Source organism: Aspergillus steynii (genome assembly GCF_002849105.1).
Source record: "Aspergillus steynii IBT 23096 chromosome Unknown P170scaffold_6, whole genome shotgun sequence".
NCBI lineage: Eukaryota > Fungi > Ascomycota > Eurotiomycetes > Eurotiales > Aspergillaceae > Aspergillus > Aspergillus steynii.
Genome location: NW_020194403.1, coordinates 250,326 through 273,055, shown reverse-complemented (window position 1 = coordinate 273,055; position 22,730 = coordinate 250,326). Strand labels below are relative to the sequence as shown.

General features: G+C 34.7%; 7 protein-coding genes across 7 annotated transcripts; 4 read left to right on the top strand and 3 right to left on the bottom strand.

Annotated features, from left to right (window-relative positions):
• Nucleotides 1–878: 878 nt before the first annotated feature.
• On the top strand, nucleotides 879–1,320 carry P170DRAFT_477270 (uncharacterized protein; the record flags this gene model as incomplete). Its single annotated transcript, XM_024853435.1, has 4 exons — nucleotides 879–953; nucleotides 1,004–1,077; nucleotides 1,129–1,173; nucleotides 1,224–1,320. 4 exons carry the CDS (start codon nucleotides 879–881, stop codon nucleotides 1,318–1,320), a joined length of 291 nt encoding a protein of 96 aa, XP_024701692.1.
• Nucleotides 1,239–2,311, bottom strand: P170DRAFT_438197 (YoaK family protein). The gene has a single exon (XM_024849535.1). It carries the CDS (start codon nucleotides 2,213–2,215, stop codon nucleotides 1,424–1,426), a length of 792 nt encoding a protein of 263 aa, XP_024701691.1. The 5' UTR covers nucleotides 2,216–2,311; the 3' UTR covers nucleotides 1,239–1,423.
• Nucleotides 2,312–2,603: 292 nt separating this feature from the next.
• On the bottom strand, nucleotides 2,604–3,174 carry P170DRAFT_427710 (lysozyme; the record flags this gene model as incomplete). The annotated part of the gene is made up of 2 exons (XM_024847793.1): nucleotides 2,604–2,962; nucleotides 3,018–3,174. 2 exons carry the CDS (start codon nucleotides 3,172–3,174, stop codon nucleotides 2,604–2,606), a joined length of 516 nt encoding a protein of 171 aa, XP_024701690.1.
• Nucleotides 3,175–3,852: 678 nt separating this feature from the next.
• P170DRAFT_448299 (uncharacterized protein) lies at nucleotides 3,853–4,335 on the bottom strand (the record flags this gene model as incomplete). Its single annotated transcript, XM_024850954.1, has 1 exon — nucleotides 3,853–4,335. One exon carries the CDS (start codon nucleotides 4,333–4,335, stop codon nucleotides 3,853–3,855), a length of 483 nt encoding a protein of 160 aa, XP_024701689.1.
• Nucleotides 4,336–5,254: 919 nt separating this feature from the next.
• On the top strand, nucleotides 5,255–6,411 carry mep20 (putative penicillolysin/deuterolysin metalloprotease; the record flags this gene model as incomplete). Its single annotated transcript, XM_024847792.1, has 3 exons — nucleotides 5,255–5,477; nucleotides 5,531–6,340; nucleotides 6,392–6,411. 3 exons carry the CDS (start codon nucleotides 5,255–5,257, stop codon nucleotides 6,409–6,411), a joined length of 1,053 nt encoding a protein of 350 aa, XP_024701688.1.
• A 14,166-nt stretch (nucleotides 6,412–20,577) lies between these two features.
• On the top strand, nucleotides 20,578–21,815 carry P170DRAFT_427707 (uncharacterized protein; the record flags this gene model as incomplete). The annotated part of the gene is made up of 2 exons (XM_024847791.1): nucleotides 20,578–20,830; nucleotides 20,884–21,815. The coding sequence occupies 2 exons, from the start codon at nucleotides 20,578–20,580 to the stop codon at nucleotides 21,813–21,815; spliced, it is 1,185 nt and encodes a 394-aa protein (XP_024701687.1).
• Nucleotides 21,816–22,263: 448 nt separating this feature from the next.
• Nucleotides 22,264–22,721, top strand: P170DRAFT_477263 (uncharacterized protein; the record flags this gene model as incomplete). Its single annotated transcript, XM_024853434.1, has 2 exons — nucleotides 22,264–22,299; nucleotides 22,347–22,721. The coding sequence occupies 2 exons, from the start codon at nucleotides 22,264–22,266 to the stop codon at nucleotides 22,719–22,721; spliced, it is 411 nt and encodes a 136-aa protein (XP_024701686.1).
• Between the last annotated feature and the right edge of the window lie 9 nt (nucleotides 22,722–22,730).

Here is a 22,730-nt window from a genome sequence, read left to right as displayed (position 1 = left end):
GAGAACCACCACTTGACGAACATCTGCCCGGTCGCACATCCTCTTATCTCCAACAGATCAGTGTACTACCTCGCCAGTGTCTCGCCATCCAACTGCCAAGCTCGTCCCATGCAGGTCGCCGCTTCAGGACGCTGTTCGACCGGCTAATGCCTTTACATCCCTGCATCGGCTGAGCGCATACCCGTCCTCGAGATCGCACAGAACTATGCAGTATGAGACGAATCAGTTCATCAAACTGGAATCTGGTCATCGCCTCACATATCGAGATGCCCAGACACTAGAATACTGTCGTGTGGCGCGAGAATGGCTGGTCCGAATGCGGCGTGTTTCAGCCATCAAGGGATGCCAAAGTCCGCGTTTCAAGATGCGACGCGTCGCAGCCTGAAATGGCTTCAAATCCTCATGGGCTCGTCTTGACGCGACACGTGCACAAAGAATCCAAGGCCTCTTTGCGACCGAGCTCAGCTAAGGGACGAACTGCCGACCATGAGGGGAAAGGTATTGGGCATGGAACGTCGGCGAGAAACAACAAGCAAGTTTTCAATCATGACCACACTGCGAAGGGCATCTTGAAATAGTCCCTGGCGATATAGGGAATAAACGCGTGTCCTGGCCGCGTCTGGCTAGAACCCCGACTGCGATGACTCGACGCCAGTGTCCAACTGAATCTCTGGATGCTTCGGTGGCAGGAATGCAGGAATCTGAATCCCTTCATCGAAGCAAGGGATACGCCCATCCCAGCCTCAGGCGGCGTAAAAAACAGGTGTTCATTGCATCAAGGGATGGCCATTTAAAGCCCAACGGCGATTCATGTACCCCAGGATCTTGTGCCGATTCTCTTCTTTTGATCTGAGCCACGTTGCATAAATCAATTCACAATGTACGCCCTCAAGCAGATCTCTTTCCTCGCGTTGGCGTTATTCTCGGTCGGCAGTGTCGCGAAGATGACGACGGTATGCACTTTCCCCTGACATTCTGGTGGATGAAGCTGACGGCGGGATAGATTGGTCTCGAGACACCGGAGGGAAGCAAGCCGATTCAAGTACCCTTTGACGAATGTCATTTGGTTGACGAGGAGTGAGTTTCTGAGTTGCTGGTCTGATGTTGACCTGAAGCTAACAGAACCAGGGAGGTCTTTACGGTCGCTACGACGACTTTCTGTCGCTTCTTCGTGTAAGTGCAGCCCAGCTCATTCGAAAGAATCTCACTCACAGTTATCATAGTGGCACCGTCTGCAATGGTCGCCAAACACTTCTGGGACCGGGTGATCACTCGTCGGCCGACCCGGTGCCCATCGGCAGCGTCTACTGCCAGGGTTAAGAGCGGGATGGATGTCTCAATCATGTATACTACAGCCGTGGACCTCTGGCGTCGTGAACCAGTCCAACCCAAATATATAAACAAAATAATATAATCTAATCTTCTATACCTTCTCCGCCCACCCTAACCACGCCGCAGCAATAATCCCCTTACAGCCCACCGTCGTCCACAACGCGCCCTCCAACCCGATCTCACTCTTCGCCCACCATCCCCCTATCACCGTCCCCAAGATCAATCCGGCAATGGCGCCGACTCTCCTGCGTCCCTCCACCTCAGACAGACCCAGCACGCCCGGCGCCGAGAACAAATCGCAGTAGACGCTGGTCAGCACCACGCTCGTCAACCCATTCATTTTCAACACGCGACTCGTCAACGCCTGCCCACTACTCTGGAACGCCACCAGCGCCAACGGCACCGCCGTCGTCCATGCGATCCCCTCCCCATCCTTGTTGGGATGATGCACGCTCACAATCCCCGCCGCAACAGCCACACAGACCATCTGCACGGTGAACGAGAGGGCCAGGACCCAGCGTTGGCGCGCGCGGAACATCCGATGGAAGTGTCCGAAGCAGAAGCTCCCCACGCAGAACGAGGTGATCGATATGGCGGATTTCGTCCACCGGTTGCCCGTGTCGAGCCCCGACAGGCCCAGGCCCAGGTACACGGTGTTTCCGGTCTGCATGCTCACGAACGAGCCCCAGATGAAGACGGCGGCGCTGTCGAGGAGCCCCGTGATGAGGTAGCAGAAGATGAGCAGGAGGTCGGTCCATTGCGTCGTGATTTCGGCGCGTAGATGGTCGCGGAGACGCGTCAGAATGGAGGGCTTTTGGTCTTGGTCTGAGCTGTGGTTGAGAAGGGGAGTGGCCTCGTGGGAGGGGAATTGATGGTAGGACATGGTGGGTGCCAGAGACGGGGAATTGGCTGGCAAGAAAGTTAACCAGAAGAAAGAAGAATGTAACAAGGACAACCTCAGAAGGAGGACGGAATTAAAAGGAATCAAAGGAGTAAAAGAAAAGAAAAGAAAAGTTGCTGAATGTGGATGCCTGACAAATGACGTCAGGCTCCACTGCCCCCTGAATATTCAGGCAGCCACATCAATTCATCTGCCTAAGGCTGACTGGTTCGATGTGATGAATCTCAATTGATATATCCCATATTAATACATGCCAAGAAACAAAAGAAGATAGCTAGATCTTTCTATATACAGGTTGATCAAGGATAGGACGCCGTGTCTCTGCACGACCGGGCAAAGCAAGGTATACGAAGAATGTATACCAGACCCTCTAACAACCCGACGGCTTCTCGGTCGGCTGCTTGCAAAAGTGGCTCTCCTTCTGTCGGCGAATGTTCAGCAGTCCGCCCAGAGTGTTCGTGCCCGGCAGCTGCTCGCAAATCCCATGGAAGTTCTTCTGCGACATGGCTCCATGCCACGACGACTGCAAGCCGCCACAGCCCGTGTTGTAGGCAAAGCTGACCAGCGCGCCGTACTGGTGCGCATTCAGCTCCTTTGCGTTGGGCATCGCGCACACGCAGTTTTCGAATTCAGAGAGATCATTGCTCAGGAGGTCAGCGGCTTGGGGTTCGCTAAGGGGTACGCTGATCGTGTGGCAGTCTTTTTTGGCGACGCAGTCGTGACCGTATCCTGACATCTCGTATGTTAGTGGGCTGGAGAGGCAGTTATAGAATGGCAGACATACCAACGGTCTTGTGGCCTTGGATCCAGTAGAAGTTACCACGGAAGCCCTCCAAATGGCCGATCAGCTCGACCGCGGCGCGGATGATTCCACGCTGCTGGATGGACGCAGGCAGGGCCGCGGCGAGCGCGAGAAGGGGGAAAAGAGCGGCGATCTTCATCGTGAATAGGCCGGCTGGGATGAAGTGAATCGGGGTGTCGACGTTGAATAGCGTCGGGTTGAAGGAATGAATGTAGTTGGTTTGGTTCTGGTGTGGACGAGAGAGAAAAAGCAATGGGCGACCATCGCAACGGTCTATATATGCCATCCGGGAAATGAGCCCTAACGCCTCCCAGGCTGAGCAGCCCAGGATGAGTCGACAAATCTGATATGTGCCACGACACGAGAACTCACAAATCCCCCGATCGGGAAGTGTCCCTGCTGATCGATGGATGCCATTGCTGATCCGACGATCGCAGCGAAGATCAGTGATGGAACGGTGGGTAATTTTAGTCCTCGCCACAGAAGGGATCGACTGGGAAGGTGGATGGGCTCTATTTGGATGTGCAGCGAGGCCATTTTGGCCCGTCGAAAGGGGTTATGCCACCTCCTATTGTGGCTTTGCTACGGGTCCGACTCTCGCCAGAATAGGAGGCGCTGGAAGAGGCTGGCTTTATCGTTTCACGAGCAAGGAAGGGATGAGAGGTTTTTGGCATGAAGTCATTGCATTCGTAGTGGATGGTTGAGTGCATAGTAGGGCACGGATACCAGCAACAGACAGGCTCGAGCGAAACAGAAGAGGAAAACGAAAAAAGACCAGTCCCAGTACAAGTGCACTATTACAGCATGCCCAGAATCATCAGTTGCCACTCTCCTTCACCGACACCTCGTTGGAAACAAAGTCGCCCCTCATCGCATCTTCGAACTGCTCCAATCTCACTCCCTGCACCTCCTCGCGCGGAGTCTCCCACACGGCGTGCCAAATGCCCTTGGCCTGGATGGCGTATTCATGTCCGGCGACCAGAGCGCCACTAGGCAGATTCACCACGGCCTCGACGGAGCGCCCGGCAGGGATCTCGACCAGGTCATCTGCGGACGGCGGTAATTGACGGGATATCTTGATTTCGTCCAGCGGCACGAGGTCGTCTGTGGTTGCGTCGCGCACTTTGAAAACCCCCAGCACACCGGCACTGGGGTCCAACGGACTGTTCCACTTCACGATAGTCACCGGAGTTGCGGCAGCGTTGTGGATAGCGACCTGGATGGAAATGGTGGGTTGCGAGAAGGGGAGGACGAGGGGGGACAAGACCACCTCCAAGTTGGCAGGGACCGCGGATGCCATGGCAGCTGCTAAGACGAGAGGAGACAGTCGCAGAACGCACATGAAGGTGTGATGGATTAGTTCGTTTAGCTCGTGGGGACTTATGCGCGGAGGGCGATAAGTGCGATGGCAGCAGGACGACGAGGGGTTGATATGAAGTCGACCGGCCTAGTCGCGACGAGGTGAAACTCCGGCATCCTCCGACGATCAATCATACGGCAGTTCGTCGGGGTTGTCCTGCGGTGGCGGTCTTGGGTTGCATTCTGCAGGCGAATGAGCTGCTTGAATTAATCTCCCGTTTAGATTAACGGCGCATGTGGCGGTGCTGCTGACTGGTGATAACGACGGCGATACTCCCCATCAGCCAATTTAGAATGCAGAACAAGTCCAGTCTGTAGATCTTGGCACTCTAAAGCCATTCTCTCAAGCCCTGGCATCGTGCAGACGGAAGACCGCCGGCTGAAGCCCTGGTGGCGTTCTTATCACGGCTCCCCAGACTGTGGCTTCACATCTCCAGAGCCATTGGCTCGACTTGCATTAACTTCACCAAGCAATGCCATGGCCAGAGTCTCTCTATCCTCTGCTGCAGCGGGATTCCGCCGGGCCAAGCATGCAGCATCTGCCAAATACCCATGCTCGAGACGTCAAGACCCAATCGTCACGGATACAACGGTTGATTCCGGTAGCATCGGAGATAGCAGTGAAGGCACCCAGAGTCGCACAGGAAGCTAATCATTCACCGTGTGAGGGTGAGTATGACAGGGCAGCTTCATAGTATAGAGGGAACTCCCGGTGATCTCGCAGTGACCTCCCAGTGATCTCTATATAAGGCCTGTGAATCCCCTCACCAGTCGACTTCTTTCTCTTCATCCTCATCCTCACTCTTCCCAGCATCCTCAGTCTTCTCATCTCTTCATCTCAATCCAATCGTCTCTTCACGATGCGTTTCACCCTCTCTACCCTGTTGGCTCTCGTGCCCGGTCTTCTGGCTGCTCCTCTGGAGGTTCGCGACAACGCCAGTCTCGACGTGACTCTCAGCCAGGTGGGCAACACCCGCATCAAGGCTGTCGTCAAGAACACTGGCAAGGAGGAGGTCACCTTTGTGCATCTCAACTTCTTCAAGGACTCTGCTCCCATCCAGAAGGTTGCCCTCTACCGCAACGGTAAGTCGACCCTCCCTTTTCTCTATACCAAAACGCAATACTGACTGTCGCAGCCACCACCATTGACTTCCAGGGTATCAAGCAGCGCATCAAGTACCAGGATCTGTCGGACGATGCTCTGACCACCCTGGCTGCCGGTGCCACCTTTGAGGATGAGTTCGATATCGCCGAGACCAGCGACCTGACTGAGGGTGGTGCCCTGTCCCTGAGCAGCAACGGCTTCGTGCTCTCTGCCAAGGGCAACTCGGTCAACGGCTACATCCCCTTCACCTCCAACGAGATCACCATCGATGTTGACGCTGCCGAGGCTGCTCTGGTGCCTAGCGCCATCCCGACCATCGATAAGCGTACTCGCATTGCCTCCTGCTCCGGCACTCGCTCCACCGCGCTGCAGACGGCCCTCCGCAACACCGTCTCCCTGGCCAACGCCGCTGCCTCGGCCGCCTCCTCGGGCTCGTCCACTCGCTTCAACGAGTACTTCAAGACCACCTCCAGCTCGACCCGTAGCACCGTCGCTGCTCGCTTCCGTGCCGTCGCCAGCGAGGCTGGCTCCACCTCGTCCGGCTCCACCACCTACTACTGCACCGACACCTACGGATACTGCAGCTCCAACGTCCTCGCCTGGACTCTGCCCTCCTCCAACATCATCGCCAACTGCGACATCTACTACACCTACCTCACGGCCCTGACCAGCACTTGCCACGCCCAGGACCAGGCCACCACCACCCTGCACGAGTTCACCCACGCCCCGGGTGTCTACAGCCCCGGTACCGATGACTACGCCTACGGATACTCTTCCTCCGTGGCTCTCAGTGCCAGCCGTGCTCTGCTGAACGCTGACACCTATGCTCTGTTCGCCAACGGTTAGTCTATTCCTCTTGATCTTTGAGGGTCATACTGACTGATGATTGCAGCTGTCAACCTGAACTGCTAGATTCAGACCCATCGTGATCCAGACTAAAAGCTCTGATTGAGGTGAAGTAGAAGTAGATATGAGGATGAACTGAGATGAGTTGAACATGAAGTTGTCATTGTTGTTGTCTTTGTTGATTGTTATTTGTTTTGTTCAGGGACGAGAAAGAAGATGTTGAGAAGCTAGACAAGACGCTGAGTAGCTAGACGAGATCTAGAAAATCAAATTGCTTGTTGATATCGATACTCCTTTACATAAACTGCCATCATAGTCCCCATGCCTTTCCTAATGAAAAACAACGTAAGCTATCCCCTGCGGCAAATACCGCCAACACACTTGTTCCCATAACAGCATCCTTCATCATTCTCGCACAGACCCAAGTCCTCGGCACAGTTCGGCCACTTTGGATCTGTCGGTCGACATTTGTTCGCTGCGCAGTAGGATGAGCAGCAGAGGGGCCCGGAGCCGGAGGTGCAGCCCGCTGGTACCCCATGAGCATGTCTTTCGAGATAGATCACAAGAGTAGATAGACTTACAGTAAACGCCCACACAAGTCGGCGTCGGCATGCAGGTTTCTGTGGCGGTGGTACGAGTGACCGTTGTACAGGTCTCGGTTAAGGGACAACCATCGTAGTTGTAGGAATTACGAGGTAAGACGCTGTATTTGTCTTGAATAAAATGTTTAATTTCTGATAATTAAGATAATAATAAAGGGAAGGTCTAGATACACCAGAGGACCCTATTTTATATCTTATAATCTTATTAGGGGTTCTTATTTAATTCAGGAGGTCTCTAGTAAATTACTGTAGATAATCTTATCTTAGCAGGAATATTCTAGTATATTTATTTAGGATATTAGGAGTTTTTATATACTTTTTTAAAATAATAGTTATCTTAAAGCTAAAATATTCTATTTAAATATTTTTATTTAGCTATAATTATTTAATATTTATTAATTTAGCGTGTTATTTAAATTTAACACGCGGGAGTATCTTTATTAATATATCTGTAATTATTCTGTTTATAGTCAAGTGTTAAAGTTTAATATTACTGTGCTAAATTATCTTATAAATCTAATAAATTTAAATATTAATATATTTATTTTAGGTATATATCTGGGCATTTTTTATAAGTTTTAAAACAGGTTCTAAGTTAGTATAAATAATTATTAGTCTTATATTACTAAAGCTGATTAATTTAAATATTTAGATAATCTAAATTACTTCCCTGCCTGTTATACTAATTATAATATATTTAGCTTTATAAATAAATAAGCTTATTATAATCTGTAGTTTTAAAATCTAGGAAATAAGTCTGCTAGTTAATATAAAAATAAAGCTAATAATAAATCTTTATATATTAAGATTACTAGTAAAATCTGTATTTATATATTTTTTTATTATTTTTAATTATTTTATTATTTTTGCCTTTTTATTTTTAATTTATAAGCAAAAAATAATACTATAATTAATTATTAATTAAAAAAATTAAAGAAGATAGATCAGGTCTTTTATATATAAGTTATTAGGGTTTAAAACAAATTATATAAGTTATCTAGTTTTAAATAAGATATTAAGGCGAGTCTATAAAATAATATATATAATTAAACTAAGTAATTTCTAATATTATTTCAGAAGATTAAAATTTGGTTCCTCTATAATTAATTTAATTAATTTAATATTTTTGCGGGCTAAAATAAATAAAATTTTATTTAAATTATAGTTAAAGTCGTCAAGAACATATTATATATATATAAATTAAATTAATTTAAATATCTTCTTTTCTTTATTTTTTTTATCTTTATTTTTAGATAATAAGCGGCTTCCTAAAAGTAAGTACTATTAAAAGTATCTTAAATAATTATTATTATTTTCTTAATAATCCTATAGTTACTAACTATTAAGATATTATTAATATAAATAATTAAAAAGATTTTAGTTATATTAATAAAAAGATATTTATCTATAAAGGTCAGGAAAAAGCCTATTTTAGCTAGATTTTATTATAAAGTAAGATATTATACCCGCGCGGCTTATTTTAAGCCATAAAGTAATTAAAGTAATTAATAAATATATCCAGAATTATCTTTAAATCCTTTTAGCTACTTTATATAAATAGTCTTATTATTAAAGAAATTATTTTACAGAAATATAAGTAAAATATCTTTTTAAAGATATTTAAGATTTATAGCTATTATTAAAATAAAGAATAATTAAATAATTATTAGATATATTATAAGTAAAAAGATATCCCAAAAATTAATTCTATATTATTATATAAAATTTTAAGCAACCTATCTAGCTTTAAAATATAAAATTTAATTATTAATATTTAATTTTAACTTATAAATCTAATAATTGTAAAGCACTTTGCAGCCAGGGAGTAGATCTATAAGTTTTTATAATTCTTATTTAATTAGGCTGTTAAATTCTAATTTTATAGCCTTTTACTATTTATCTTTATGTAAAAAGATGATAGCTTTATTAAATAAAAAAAGTTTAATTATTTTATTATAATTTCCGCGATAATTGCTGGTCGAGAGGATATTATTATAAAAAAAATAGGTAATTAATAGCTAATCTATTATTAATAATTTAAAAATAAAAAAAAAGATATAATCTATAAGTACTGGCTTAAGAAAAAAGTATTAAATAAGTTTATTTTTAAAATTATTATTTAATTTAATTTTATAGAGGTTTCAAGATAGTAAATTAATTAATAAAAGTATTTTTTAATTCTTATAATTATTATTAGGTGTTCTATATAGGTCTAAATCTAATCTTTTATTAAATTATATATTACAAACCTGCTTTAACTTCTCTATTAAAGAGATTTAGATAATATATTACTTATTTAAAAATATATATTTAATAAGTCTTATATTAAATACTCTAGAGTTAATTTTTATTACTTTCTTATAAAACTAGACCTTAGGGGGAATAGTAACCATAATCTTATAATTAATAATTTTTAATTTTTTAATATTTGGCCTTCTGTTATTTCTGATTTTATATAAAATTAATTTTTTATTATAAACAGGCGAGATATTATAAATAAAGATAACTATTTTTATTATCTCGGCCTATAAATAACAGGGTAGATTACTATTAATTAAAATAATATAAACTTTTATAAGAATAATTCTTAAAAGATGCTTAATAGGCAAATTCTGGTTATAAACATATATAGAAATAAATTCCTATTTAATCTTTTGTTCTTCTGCCTACTTTAATATTTTATAATTAATAAATTTCTTATTATTATTAGAATAAAGATATTAAATTAAATATCCTATGGTTTTTTTAGAATTAGTATATACTTAAATTATTAGATATGCTTAATCTTTTATTTTTAAGAATCTAACTAAAGTAAATCTATTATACTGATTATAAAATAAGATCTAATATTTGTAAGGGGCAGCCACGAAGGTTCTGTTCCGGGCACTTGGTTCCCTTAGATGGATATACTGAGGGGTTCAGGACACCTATAATATACTTACGGACTACTTATTACACGCTAAGAGATACAAGGAGTTAAGGGATAGGTATATAATAAATAGAATTAATTATTTGATCTTCTAGGGGTCAAGCAGGTAATTTTTTTTAATAAAAGATTTCACGGGAATTAGTTCCCGAATATCTTGGTAATCCTGTAGACTTCTAGTAGTCTAGTTATTTTATATTTCGCGCTAAAATAAATACTAGTAATAAATATATCCCTTCTAATAAAATAGCTATTTTTAGATACTTGGTATAATATCCTGTGTTTCTATCTTAATATTTCTGTATAAAATAAAATTACTTTATTTTATTTTAAAGATTATTTTATACTTAAAATTATTTTTATAGCTTATCTATAGCTATTATAATTTTAATTATTTAATAGGAGGTTAATTCACTGTGTGGAAATTAAGGTAGTTAAATATTTTATAAGTACTTAAGACTATCTAATACCCCCCTATAGATATAAATAATACAGGTGGATTTAGTAAAATTAATTTTTTTTTTTTAAATTCTTATATTTATTCTTTATATTAAAAAAATTAATTATAAGATTCTGTATTGCCCTAGCAATAGATTTTATACTAATTTATATAGAGATTAGTTTTCTAGCTAGTTTTTTTATTTTTCTATTATTTAAAATTATTATAGCTTTAATAGGGCAAAAATATATTTATTTTACTTTTTTTTTAAAAAAAGATTCTATCTTTACCCCCATGAGCTTTTTTTTCTTAAAATCCTAGTAGGAGCCCTGCGGTATACAGGTTAGATTAATACAGGACTAATTTTAAGTATATATAAAATCTTAAGAAGCTAAAAAATACTATTAAGCTAGCTAGTTATTATCCTTATAAAAAAAATAAAGTCACTGTTATTGAGTGGCTGACTCGTGGGGGTATTACTAAAATTAATAAAATAATTTTTTTTTTAGTTAAGGAGATCTTTTGCTTATACAGGGTCTTTTATAATATACTAAAGATATTTATTATATTATTAAAATTACTACTATTATTTAAGCTACTATTAAAGGCCTTATTATTAATAAGGATTTATTGGCCTGTGTCCTAAAGTTATCTTTAGATAATAAACTATTCCCTAAGCTTAAGAGATTACTAGCTTTAATATATTATTATCTTATATAAAAAAATAAATAAAATACTAATTTTTTTATAAATTATAACTCTTATTAATATGCCTGATCTTATAAAAGAAGAGATATTTAAGTAGAAAAATAGATTTTATATATCTTTGAACCTGTGCCATAGTGAGAATAACTAAGATATAAAAGTTTTAAAAAATATAAAATTTTTTTTTTTAAATTTTATATTATTCTTATCCTATTTTTTTAAGAATAATTATCCTATTATTTTTTCTAACAGGGATCTAAGGTATTTTAATATATTTTTTTTATTATTAAAGAGTGATACCTCTAGTTCCGCGTAAAATATTTAAAGAAATATTATTAAAGTCCTGAATAAAAAATCCCCCTAAACTAATTATTATTTATTTTTTTAATTTTTCTTAGCTTTCTTTAGAGGTCGGGGCTGTTTTATATTATTATTTTATTTTATCCCGGAGCCCCCTGAAGTTATACTTATCTTAGCCTAATATCTTTAATATATAAAGACACTAAAATTAAAACCGCAGGTGGTATATATTTGATTATATATTATTAAGGTGTGCGAGTGTTACGCGGCTGCGAAGTATTTTTATAAGCCTGTTCCTATTCTTTTATAGAAAGAGGTAAGTAAGATATAAGCCGCCCGCGGAAGTAAGGGCTTAACAAAAATATATAAGTGGTTTATTATAATTACAGAGTTCTTTAAGCGCTATTATTAAAGTATTAAGGATAAAATATTTCGGGTATATTAGTTTTTAAATTATAATATATTTTACCTTATATAACTACAGTGGGGGGTGCTGGGTCTGTTTTATTTTAATCTAGTATAAGAGGAGATAATACCTGTGATTAGGAATAATAAGATGCTAGATAAAACTTAATAGAGATAAAAAGTTCTTTTTCTTTATATTAAATAAAAATAGGCCTTCGGGCTATTCCTCCTTATATCTTATTACTAACTTATAGCCTTTAGTATGTTATTAAAATTCCTAACCCTGTGAGATAAAAAAGAAAAAAATATATTATTATTTTATAAATAGACTACTAGGGGTCTGCTTCCTGCTAGAGAGATAAAAAACCTTATAAAAAAAATATTATTTTTATTTTTAAGAAAAGTAATAAGGTCTTAAATTCTTATATATATCTAGGGCCTCTGAGGCGTTTGCTAAGTTATTTATAGATTTTTATATATTTTTATAATTAGGGAACCCAGACTATTTAATAAGATATTAAATTTTTTTTTACTAGTTTTAATATATAATAATTTTTTTTATTTCTTATTTATTTTAGTTATTAATTTTAATAGATTTTTAGATTATAAGTGTTCTGCCACTGGTCTGTTAAATCTATAGTTTTAAAAAAAAATATAAAAAATTAGATAGACTTATTTTTATAATCTAGGCAGGTGTAGTTAGTAAACTTGTTTTTTAACAGGTTTTATAACTTTAAATAGTCTGATATATTTATTATTTAATTTTTTAAATAACCTTTATATTAATAAGTTTTTTTTGCTGAGTAGGACTTTATTATTAATCTAGAATATTACTAGTTTATAATAATAATTATAATATTCCTTTTATGTTTTGATTGCCTGCTAGAGATATTCTTTTAGCTTTTCTTTAAAGCTATCCACATATTTTTATTATTATTTAATTAATTTGCGCTATATCTCTGTCTTATAATTAGATAACTAGGGTATTATAAAAATATAGTCTATTAGTGTCTGATTTAAGAATACATCTAGGAAGGCATAGGTTAAGTTATTATAAGTAAACTCTGCGAATAGTAGCTAATCTGCCCAGTTATTTTACTAGAAGTTTGTATAATAGTATAAGTATATTTTTATAATCTAATTTTATTATTCTGTTTAATTATTAGTCTGGAGATAGAACGCTATATTTATTTAATATTTAATTTAAAAAATCTAACAGAATTTATTTTAGTATCTGCTTGTAAATAATAATCCTTTATTACTAATTAATCTTTTTAATATTTTATATTTATAAATAATTTTTTTTATAAAAATATCAGCTAACTATTTAGTATTAATAATATCTTATACCGGGATATATCATATTATTTTAGTAAACTTATTTACTAAGATTAAAATCATATTACAGACGGAATCCTTGCGGTCCGCCAGTAGTAAACCTATAATAAAATTAAACATTATTAATTACTATAATCCTTTTAGGACCGGCAGGGGATTTAACTATCTATATTTATAATAATATAGGGCCTTATTATACTAATAAATAACATAGCTAGTAATATAATTTATTATATTTTTTAGCATGGGATTTTACCAGAAATATTAATAAATAAAATCTAATATTTTATTTTATCTAAAATATTCTACAAAAAGATTATTATAATAAATATATAATAGCTCCTGCCGTAATATAACATCTGAAAGTATATATAAGGCGCTTTTATATTATATAAAACTCTTTTTATTAAGGCTTTAAGCCTCCGGAGAAATAATTTAATTAAATAAATACTATAAATTAGTTATATATTATATAAAAATATTCTTAAGCTATACTTACTATATTAAGGCCTTAAGGCCTCTAGTATTAAATCTATATTTAGTCTTTCTGTAGTTACCTTGCGTGCTAATTAAGCTTATTTATAAGATATTATTACTTCCTGTTTACTTACCGGTCTAATCTATTTATAAATCTATTTATATATTAAGTTAGTATTTTTATAAATAATTATTATCTATTTATTTATTAGTCTAATTCTTTTATAAATTAATTCAGGTATTAACTTAGTTTCCGCGTGGCGCGGTATAATCTAGAGCGTAAATATTATTAATTCTAATTTTAATATTATTTTTTAAAAACAAGAGTTCTAGATCTTTTTTTATTTTTTAAGATAATTTTTTAGGATTTATCTTATTTTATAAAAATAATTTTTAAAGTTTTTTTAATTATAACTTTTTTTAGAGTATTAATAATATTCTAATATCCTGTTTTTCTTTAGTACTTGGTTAGTAATCTTATTATTTTAATAGTATATTTACAGGGTTTTTATAATTAGGCTTATACTTAATTATAAAATTATAAGCCGCAAGTAGCTTAGTTTATTAAACTTGCTTTATATTTAAAATCTTTATTATAAAGAAATACTTAAGATTTATATAGTTAATCTATACACAGACTGCCTGTGGTCCGCTTATAAGGTAGTACTATTATATTTTAAAACACTCGACAATTACTAATAACTCTTAGTTATATATCTTTTATTATTATTTAATATTTTTAAGCTTTTTTAAATAAAAAGTAATTAGTTTTTAGGCCTCTTGCTTATAAAACCCTTATAATTTATCTGCGGGTTATAAAAGAATACTAGCTATTATATAGCCTAAAATATTTATAATTATAAGGTATTACTATTCAGGGTTAAAATACCCTAGTACTAACAGTTTTATAAATATTTTTTTTTAATTTTTTAAAAGTAGTATACTCTTTAGGCGTTATCTAGAACTATTTTCTTATTTTTAATTTTTTTAGTAGGTTAGTAAAGAGAGTAATAATTATTATATATTAATAAATAAATCTTCTGAAGAATCTAATAAATTTTAAAAATATTTAGATATTATAAATTAATTATAGCTTTAGCTATTATGTGATTGTATTTAATTAGGAAGGATTTAATTAAATCTTTTTTTAGCTAATAATAAAGCCTAAGAAGTGGATCTTTTTTATATAAAATATATATTTTAATATTTTCGTAAAAAGATTATAACATTTTAGATATTCTAGTATTTTACTAACATGCTGGATATGTTTTTTTTTTATTTTTAAAAAAATAAAGATATTATTAAAATAAATAATATAATAATTATTAAGGATCCCTCGCAGCGCCTTATTTATATAGACCTAGAATATAGAAGGAGTATTACACAGTCTGAATAGTATTACTATATACTTATATTATTTATAATAAATTTAAAAGGTTGTTTTCTATTTATCTCCTTAATAAATATATATTTAATAATAAATATTGCGCAGGTCCAGCTTTGTAAAAACTTTAGTATTTTTTAATTAATCTATAATTTTGTTAATCTGCGGGAGCAGATAATAATTTTTAATTATAATCTTATTTAATCTTTAGTAGTTTATATATAATTATAGGCTATTATTAGGTTTTTTAATATAAAGGATAGGGGCTATAGCGGGTCTGCTAGAGAGCTAAATCTATCTTTTTTTAATTATTTTATCTAGATAATCTTGTAGCGTCTTTAACTTAGTATAAGATATATTATATAAAGATTTATATAAAAGTTTTATATTAGGCTTTAAAAGAATAGTATATTCTATTAATCCTGTTAGTATAGATATTATCTCTTACTTAAAGAATATCTTCTTAAACTAGGTATATTACTCGGGGAGACTAGGAGTTTCCTGGTTTAATATAACTACTTTAAATAATATTCCTAATTTTCCCGCGCGGTAGTATTATTTAAATTAGTAATAAAATATTAAGCTAACCGCAGGTGATCTGCTATAATATTACTAGGTTCTTATAATAATACTAAGATTAAGATTTATAAGATTTATTTAGCTCCTGTTAAGTATTATATTATAATTTATTATATTAATAATATAAAATTATATAGTATAGTTATATATATTATTACCTAAATTAAAGATCTTTATATCTTTTTATAGTATTTTATATTAAAGTATTATCTGATTTCTGATAAAGTAGACAGGAGCTAATATTTAACTAATACTAAACTAGAAGCCTCGCCTCTTTAACTAGTAATATAATATAAAATTATTATCTGCCCCTATATTTAATAATATATTTATAGTAGCCTATTTTTCTCTTATATATAGTTAAATATTCGCGCGGAAAGGAGGGAATTATAATAAAATATTAGATTTAATTATATTAAGGATCGGAGGCATGCTTTCTTACTAGGAAAAAAAACTACCCTCTTTTTTTATTATTAAAGGTCCTGCTTTATTAAAGATTATATTTATAAATAATCTTTTATCCCTTTAAGAATAATAATTTCAGGAATAATATTTTTTTTTATAAATAAAATAGTACTTATTTTTATTTAGATACTCTTTTTTACCTTTAAAGGCCTGCTGCTTAAAATAATTATTTTTTTTTTCAGAATACTTATATTTCGCGTGTAATATACTACTATTCTAAGAATTAGAGAAGCTGCTTTATAAAATAAAAAAATTATTTTAAGAGGAATTTTCTTCCTAAAAGGAGTTTCCCCCTTAAAAGGAATATTTATTTTTAAAAAATAATCTATTATATAATTATAATATTTAATAAGATTTCTTGTCCTGTTTTACTAGTTATTTATATTATTCTACTAGGATACCTGTTTTAATAAGATTTTTTAGTCTTTTATTAGTTAGTAATTCAGGGGCTTATTTAATATTTTTTTACAGGTTTAACTATAATATTTTAAAAAAATAATTAATAAAAAATTAATTAATATTCTTTTATATAAGCTCTGTAAAAAAAATATATTTACTTAATATAACTTAAACAGATTAATTAGGGCCCTGTTTTAGTTAAATAAAATTATAAGTATAGGTTTATTCCTAGTTTTTTTTTCTTTTTATTTATTTTATTAAAAAAATCTTAAAATTTTTAAATATTACTTCCTAAAGATTCCTAAGATATATTAAATATTATAAGTTTTTAAGAAGTTCTGATAAGCATATTTTTATATATAAAATCTTTATTTTTTTTTCAGAAAAAAAGCAAGATTTACTCCTGAAATAATATTCTAAGTTTTAAATAAAAATTATATATTAATATAAGTCCTTATTTTTAAAAATCTTTAGTTTTTTAAGTTTAAGATCTTCTCTTTTTTTATCTTTTTTTAAAATCTTTATTAATATTACTAACATATCAGGGGTTATTTATACTAACAGAAAGGCTACAGGTTAACTACCAGCCTCCTAATAACTAGAGAATTATTTAAAATAATAGTCTTTAAGTATTTAGGTAAAAAAAAAATTATTATTTAATATAAAGAATTAAATTGCTTCCTCTGAGATAAAAAAAAAGTTACTTAAAAATATTTAATAAATATAATATCCTTATTTATTATAAGATTACCCGCGTGTAAATATAATAATAATAAGGCAAGAGATAAAGTAATTAAAATTATAAAAAATAGCTATAAAAGTTTTATTCTGGGTACTTAATTTTCTTAAATAAATATATTAAGGGGTTTAGGACATCTATAATACGCCTGCGGACTACCTGTTATATACTAAGAGATATAAAAAGTTAAGAGATAGGTATATAATAAATAGAATTAATTACTTGACCTCTTAGGGGTTAAGCGGGTGGTCTCTTTTAATAAGGGGTTTCGCGGGAATTAGTTCCTGAATGCCTCGGCAACCCTGCGGACCTCCGGCGGTCCAGTTGTTCCGTGTTCCGCGCTGAGATAAGCGCCGGTGACAATATTTTACTTTATTTTTATAGACAGGCAGTATATTAAAATAATTATCCCTTAAATTTATAAAAATATAATCTTTATATTTTTTTATAGGGGTTATTATTTTTTATTTATTTTTTATTATTACTAAAGCCTTCTGGCAGGGCTTCTAAGTATGTTTTAATATAATAAAGCCTTTAATATCTAATTTATTAATTATCTTACTTAGATATTTTATATTTTTAATTAAAAAATAAGTAAGTTAATAATACTATATTCTAAAGTTAACACATATTTTTTTTATTATTTAAATATAGTAAGGTTTTAATTAATAATTTATATATTAAATTTTAATTATTTCTTTTATAAGAGAGATTTTATTTTACTAAAATAAGATTTAATTTAAATTATAATTCTTAGCTAATTTTATAATATAAGTATTTTTTTAAATATCTCTGTATTTAATAACTAATTTATCTGATATTCTTATGAAGATAACTTTATTTAAAAAAAAATTAATATTAAGATTTTTCTAGTTTATTTTAATAATTCTTATTAGATTAATTCTTATCTCTAGAAAATAAAAAACACTAGTAAGAACTATTTTCTAGACTTTTATAAAATATTAAAAAAATAACTTAACATCTTTAATAAGTATTAAATAAGTTAAATAATCTATTATTATATAAATCCCATAGCAGGATAGCTATGTGGTCCTTATAATAAAGTTATTGGGATTATTAGTAAAATAATAGGTTAATCCTAAATTAATAATCTAGTTATTTTGGCTTATATAATAGATTTTTTTAATATTAATTTTAATTATTTTTTTTTAAATTACTAAGGCTATCTCTCTTAAAGGTTATATAAATAATATTATTATTAAATAAAATATTAAAGAACTCTATTTTTTTTTTCTGTTATTTTTGCTTTTTTAATTAGTCTTTTATTTATTAAAGGACTTTTTTAGAATATTTTTTTTAATAGTTTTTTTTTATAATCTAATTTTTTATAATAAAAATACTCTAGGGATAATTTTAGATTATTATTATTTTTTTAGTTTTTAAAGTTCTTCTTTTTTTTTTTTTATTTTTCTGGTTCTTATTTTTATTTTTACTAAATTTTTTACCAGTTCTAGCTTTAATAAGATTTATTAATTTTTAGTTAAATTTTATATATATCTTTTCTTAAATCAGGACCTGAGACACCTTTATATAAGTTATAGTATCTTTATTAAAGCATAAATTAAAATAAAAGGTTAAAAAGGTCTGCTATATTTCTCCTAAATTATAGAGAAGAAACTAAGTATAAATTAATTTATTAAGGATAACTCTTTTCTTTAGATTTTTATTAAAATAATCTAGTACTAAAGATATCTTCTTAATATATTTATTTATATCTTTATATTATAAATAAATTATTATTATTATTAATTAAAGTTTTTTAAAAAATTAGATATTATATATAACTTTATATTTTCTAGACAGGGCCTTCACAAGATCTATAGCGGTATAAAAATAAATAAACTTATAACAGATAACTTTAGATAATAAAGTAAAAATAATGCTTATTACTTTAGTATTATTATTCTTTTATTTAAAAAGCCTATTCTAAGCTTTTTAGACTATATTAAATAATACTAATCTTTTTAAGATTAATACCAGGGCCTTAGGGCAAGAGAACTTATTACTAACTATATAAAATATATCTTTAATTTATAATTCTGTGTTAAAATCTTTAATCTAATGCTAATAATTTTTTATTAATATAAGTTAAAATATAATATGCTTTCCGGGCGCTATAACTGCTTTATTAAAATATTTTATTTATTTTAAAAATAGTTAATTACTTTAAGATCTGTTTTAAGAGCCCTAAATAAGGGTTCTGGAGGTTCTAGGGGTCTAAATAAAGGATTTAGTTAATTAAGTCTCCAGGCTTATAACCTGTAAGAATTACAAAATAAGATATTATATTTATCTTAAATAAAATATTTAATTTCTAATAATTAAAATAATAATAAAGGGAAGGTTTAGATACACCAGAGGACCCTATTTTATATCTTATAATCTTACTAGGGGTTCCTATTTAATTCAGGAGGTCTCCGGTAAATTACTGCGGATGACCTCATCTTGGCGGGAACATTCCGGTATGCCTACCTAGGATACCGGGAGTTCCCATAGTAGTCACCACATTTGCTCACTGCAGTGGTGGCCAGGGTAAGAGAAATGAGAATAGTTCGGAGATTCATTGCGTTTTCGTACTGATATGCTCAATATGGACAGCGAAAGTTCCTTTCGATTTCTGGTTTCATAGATTCTGGTCGCAGACAGTGACAGTTATATATACCATCAAGCAGACACCTATGCACACAGATGTCTCAGAGCAACGGGAATGATTGGAAGAGAATACGAGCGCGTATAATTTCGACATGTCAGTCTGCTGGCTCGTATACTTGTAGCAAGCCGATCTCAACCCTCTGTCTCATCCCGCCGAGTATCTTTGTCTTGGTCGACGATACGATTGGCGATTTAGAATGCCGGACGGATCCGTGGTTGTTGCCTCCCCACCAAAATACGAGGTTGAGAGGGATGCAGCAACGGTTGGATGATCTTCTGATCGAGATACAATGAAGACATCCGTATTTCAGGGCCTGAGATCCTGACTTAAGGTAGCTGGCGTGGGTTTCCGATGGGAGTTGGGGTTGTACATGATAGGGCTCCCTTGTGGAAGGACAAACATTATTTCTCGCCTGGCTGATGTAATGCTCTGTTCCTTTTATTTGAATCTCTAATGGTAATTCTGTATCACATACAATGTCATTGATAGAATTCCATAGGCCAGGGACCTTTCCGACGAGAATTGGGTCATTGTGACGAAAGTGCCATTTGATATTTGAACGGAACCTGTCATATTCTTTGGTTCTTCCTCGTAACTTACTATTAAACTCTAGAAACGGATACTAAAGCCGGAATTCTACCGCGTAAAGATTCCTAATTAATCTGCGTCTCGACAGAGTTGCTATTGCACTTTTAGTTCTCAATGTGACATAATGTTAAGGAGTCTTATTTAAAACCCCTCCAGCGTCTCTCGCCTCCACGAGTCAACCCACTTTACCTCTTTTACAGACAAAAGACACAATGCCAATGAGCAGAATAATGTCAAAGAGGTTCTATGCCCCTCTACCGCAACCATTTGACCCCTGTTTGTACTGTGTTGCCTGCGGGGCAGAATTCCCAATGCACGATCCACGTGATATATATGATGAGCGGGAGGACTGGACACGCTTGAGGAAGAAACGAAAGAATAGGGTTGCATATGTTAGTGACCAAGAATTGGAGCAAACAGACTTCAAAAGGCACCCGGAACTGTGGTCATTCTTCTACCGCACTAGTCAGTTTTCTTTCGCCTGTCTGAGCCTTGGTGTACTGACGAGAGGACCCTAGTTCTTGATGACCCCCAAAGCGGGTCTTTGCGTCTCTCAGGAATATCGGATCACAGATCTTGGGGGTGGTATCCCCTTCCAGCGCCCTTGGACATCCACAAAGCTCGAATTGGCGGCATACCCAACCCTGACGGTCGGCATAATGTTGATTTTCACATGGTGAACATGCTGAATGCTGACTGGAACCGCGAGAAAGGCCAGCTAATTGGATATCCAATTCATGTTCCCTGCTGGCTTTTGCTTGACCGGGTTATTGGGCATGAGATCATTCGAGACAATCTTCGCCCTTTTATTCAAGCAGTGGAAGGGTTTTGGAAGGATAATAGTAAGCTTTGGGAGGTATTACTCACTCATTCCCAGGAGGAAGATGAGTGTTATGAAAAGGGACAGCACTGGCTCAAGGACCCCCCGAAGATAAAAAAAAAGCCAAATCAGCGTCAACGGTCATTTCCAATAAAACAAGTCACTCCAAAACCCTGGCACGAGCCTGGAAGTCCGTACAGGATTCCTGCAATTCAAGATTTGATTGACAAGGCGTGTCAGGTTAAAGACGGTCACCGCCACCCAATCATTCATAATCACATGGTATCGATGATGCCTATTGAGATTGCGGTTATGATTATAGACATGATTTACCGAGGTCAAAAACACAGTCAAGCGAGGATCAATGATACATGGAATGCTCTTTATGCCTTTCAATGGACACTGCCTGATACATATTGGCAATCACGGTGCAATCCAGAGTTGGTCTTTGAGATCGACGATCTGGCCCAATCGGGAAAAGCAGTGGATTGGCCCTACTTGTGCCTCGGGTTAGAGGAATTACTATTGGACGAGGACTGGTATTGCAATAGTGGGTTGAACAATCGGGGTCGTACTATGAGCATCATGAGTGGAATTAGAAAGAGGTTTCTAGTTTTGCTTGACGCCTGAACCGGAGGTGGACTAGAAAATTAATTATTTACAATGGGACTTAATCGAGCTCGGTGCTGTGTTTGGGCATGATTTTGAATCTACTCTAGTCTTGTTCGTCAATGAATTGCATTGCATTAAGAACTCTACCCGTAGGAGAACTGTTTTCGATCTTAACACTGTTTGAGAAAGACTACGATATTTCGGTTTGTCAATCGATAATCGTAGCCATTTATACATAGGAAATTTCAAATATTCCATAATCCGAATCCAGTACCTGCACTATAGCAATATAGGGAAGTTGCGATGGGTCGACTGTGTAGTAAAACCACCACTGCCATTGGCAGTCAACTTTGTATGTCAGTCACATAGTAAATTGCATTGTCTAAGACTTCATTCTCAGCAGAGGAGTTTGATCTAAGTCCTTACAAAATACGTTTGAAGTCTATCCAAAGCAAAGCAAGCCATCATGGCACCTCTCGATCCAATGCGGTCTTCAAACACAGTAATAAAATGACTGACGGGATTCGTAATTGCGCTAACAACAAACAGTACATGGACATCGTTTCAATCGCCCATGAGATCGAGGACATCAGCGCCAGTACCAGTGAAGGGCACGTAAATGGGGTGTGGCAAGCGATTCTAGACTGGGTGTTTCCATCTACAGAAGGGTATATCACCAGGGCACAAGCCCAACACACCGCGTGGGGAGGCCGGAGAGGGTTTTCGGACTTCCACACATTTGAGTGGGACGACACCACCAAGCAACGAATCTTTTTTCTTGTAACCCAGTGCAAGCCACAACGGAAAGAAGGCCAGGATTCGGCCTGGCAGGACGGAGCAAACCAGCTTGGTGGTTATCTAAGGATGCAGCATGGCACGAGGCCAACAAACGAACGCCGCGACGTCTATCTTGGCTATAGGTGACTTGTAAAT

Coding starts and splice junctions, on each gene's coding strand:
- P170DRAFT_438197 (XM_024849535.1), bottom strand. CDS start 2,215: ATGTCCTACCATCAATTCCCCTCCCACGAGGCCACTCCCCTTCTCAAC.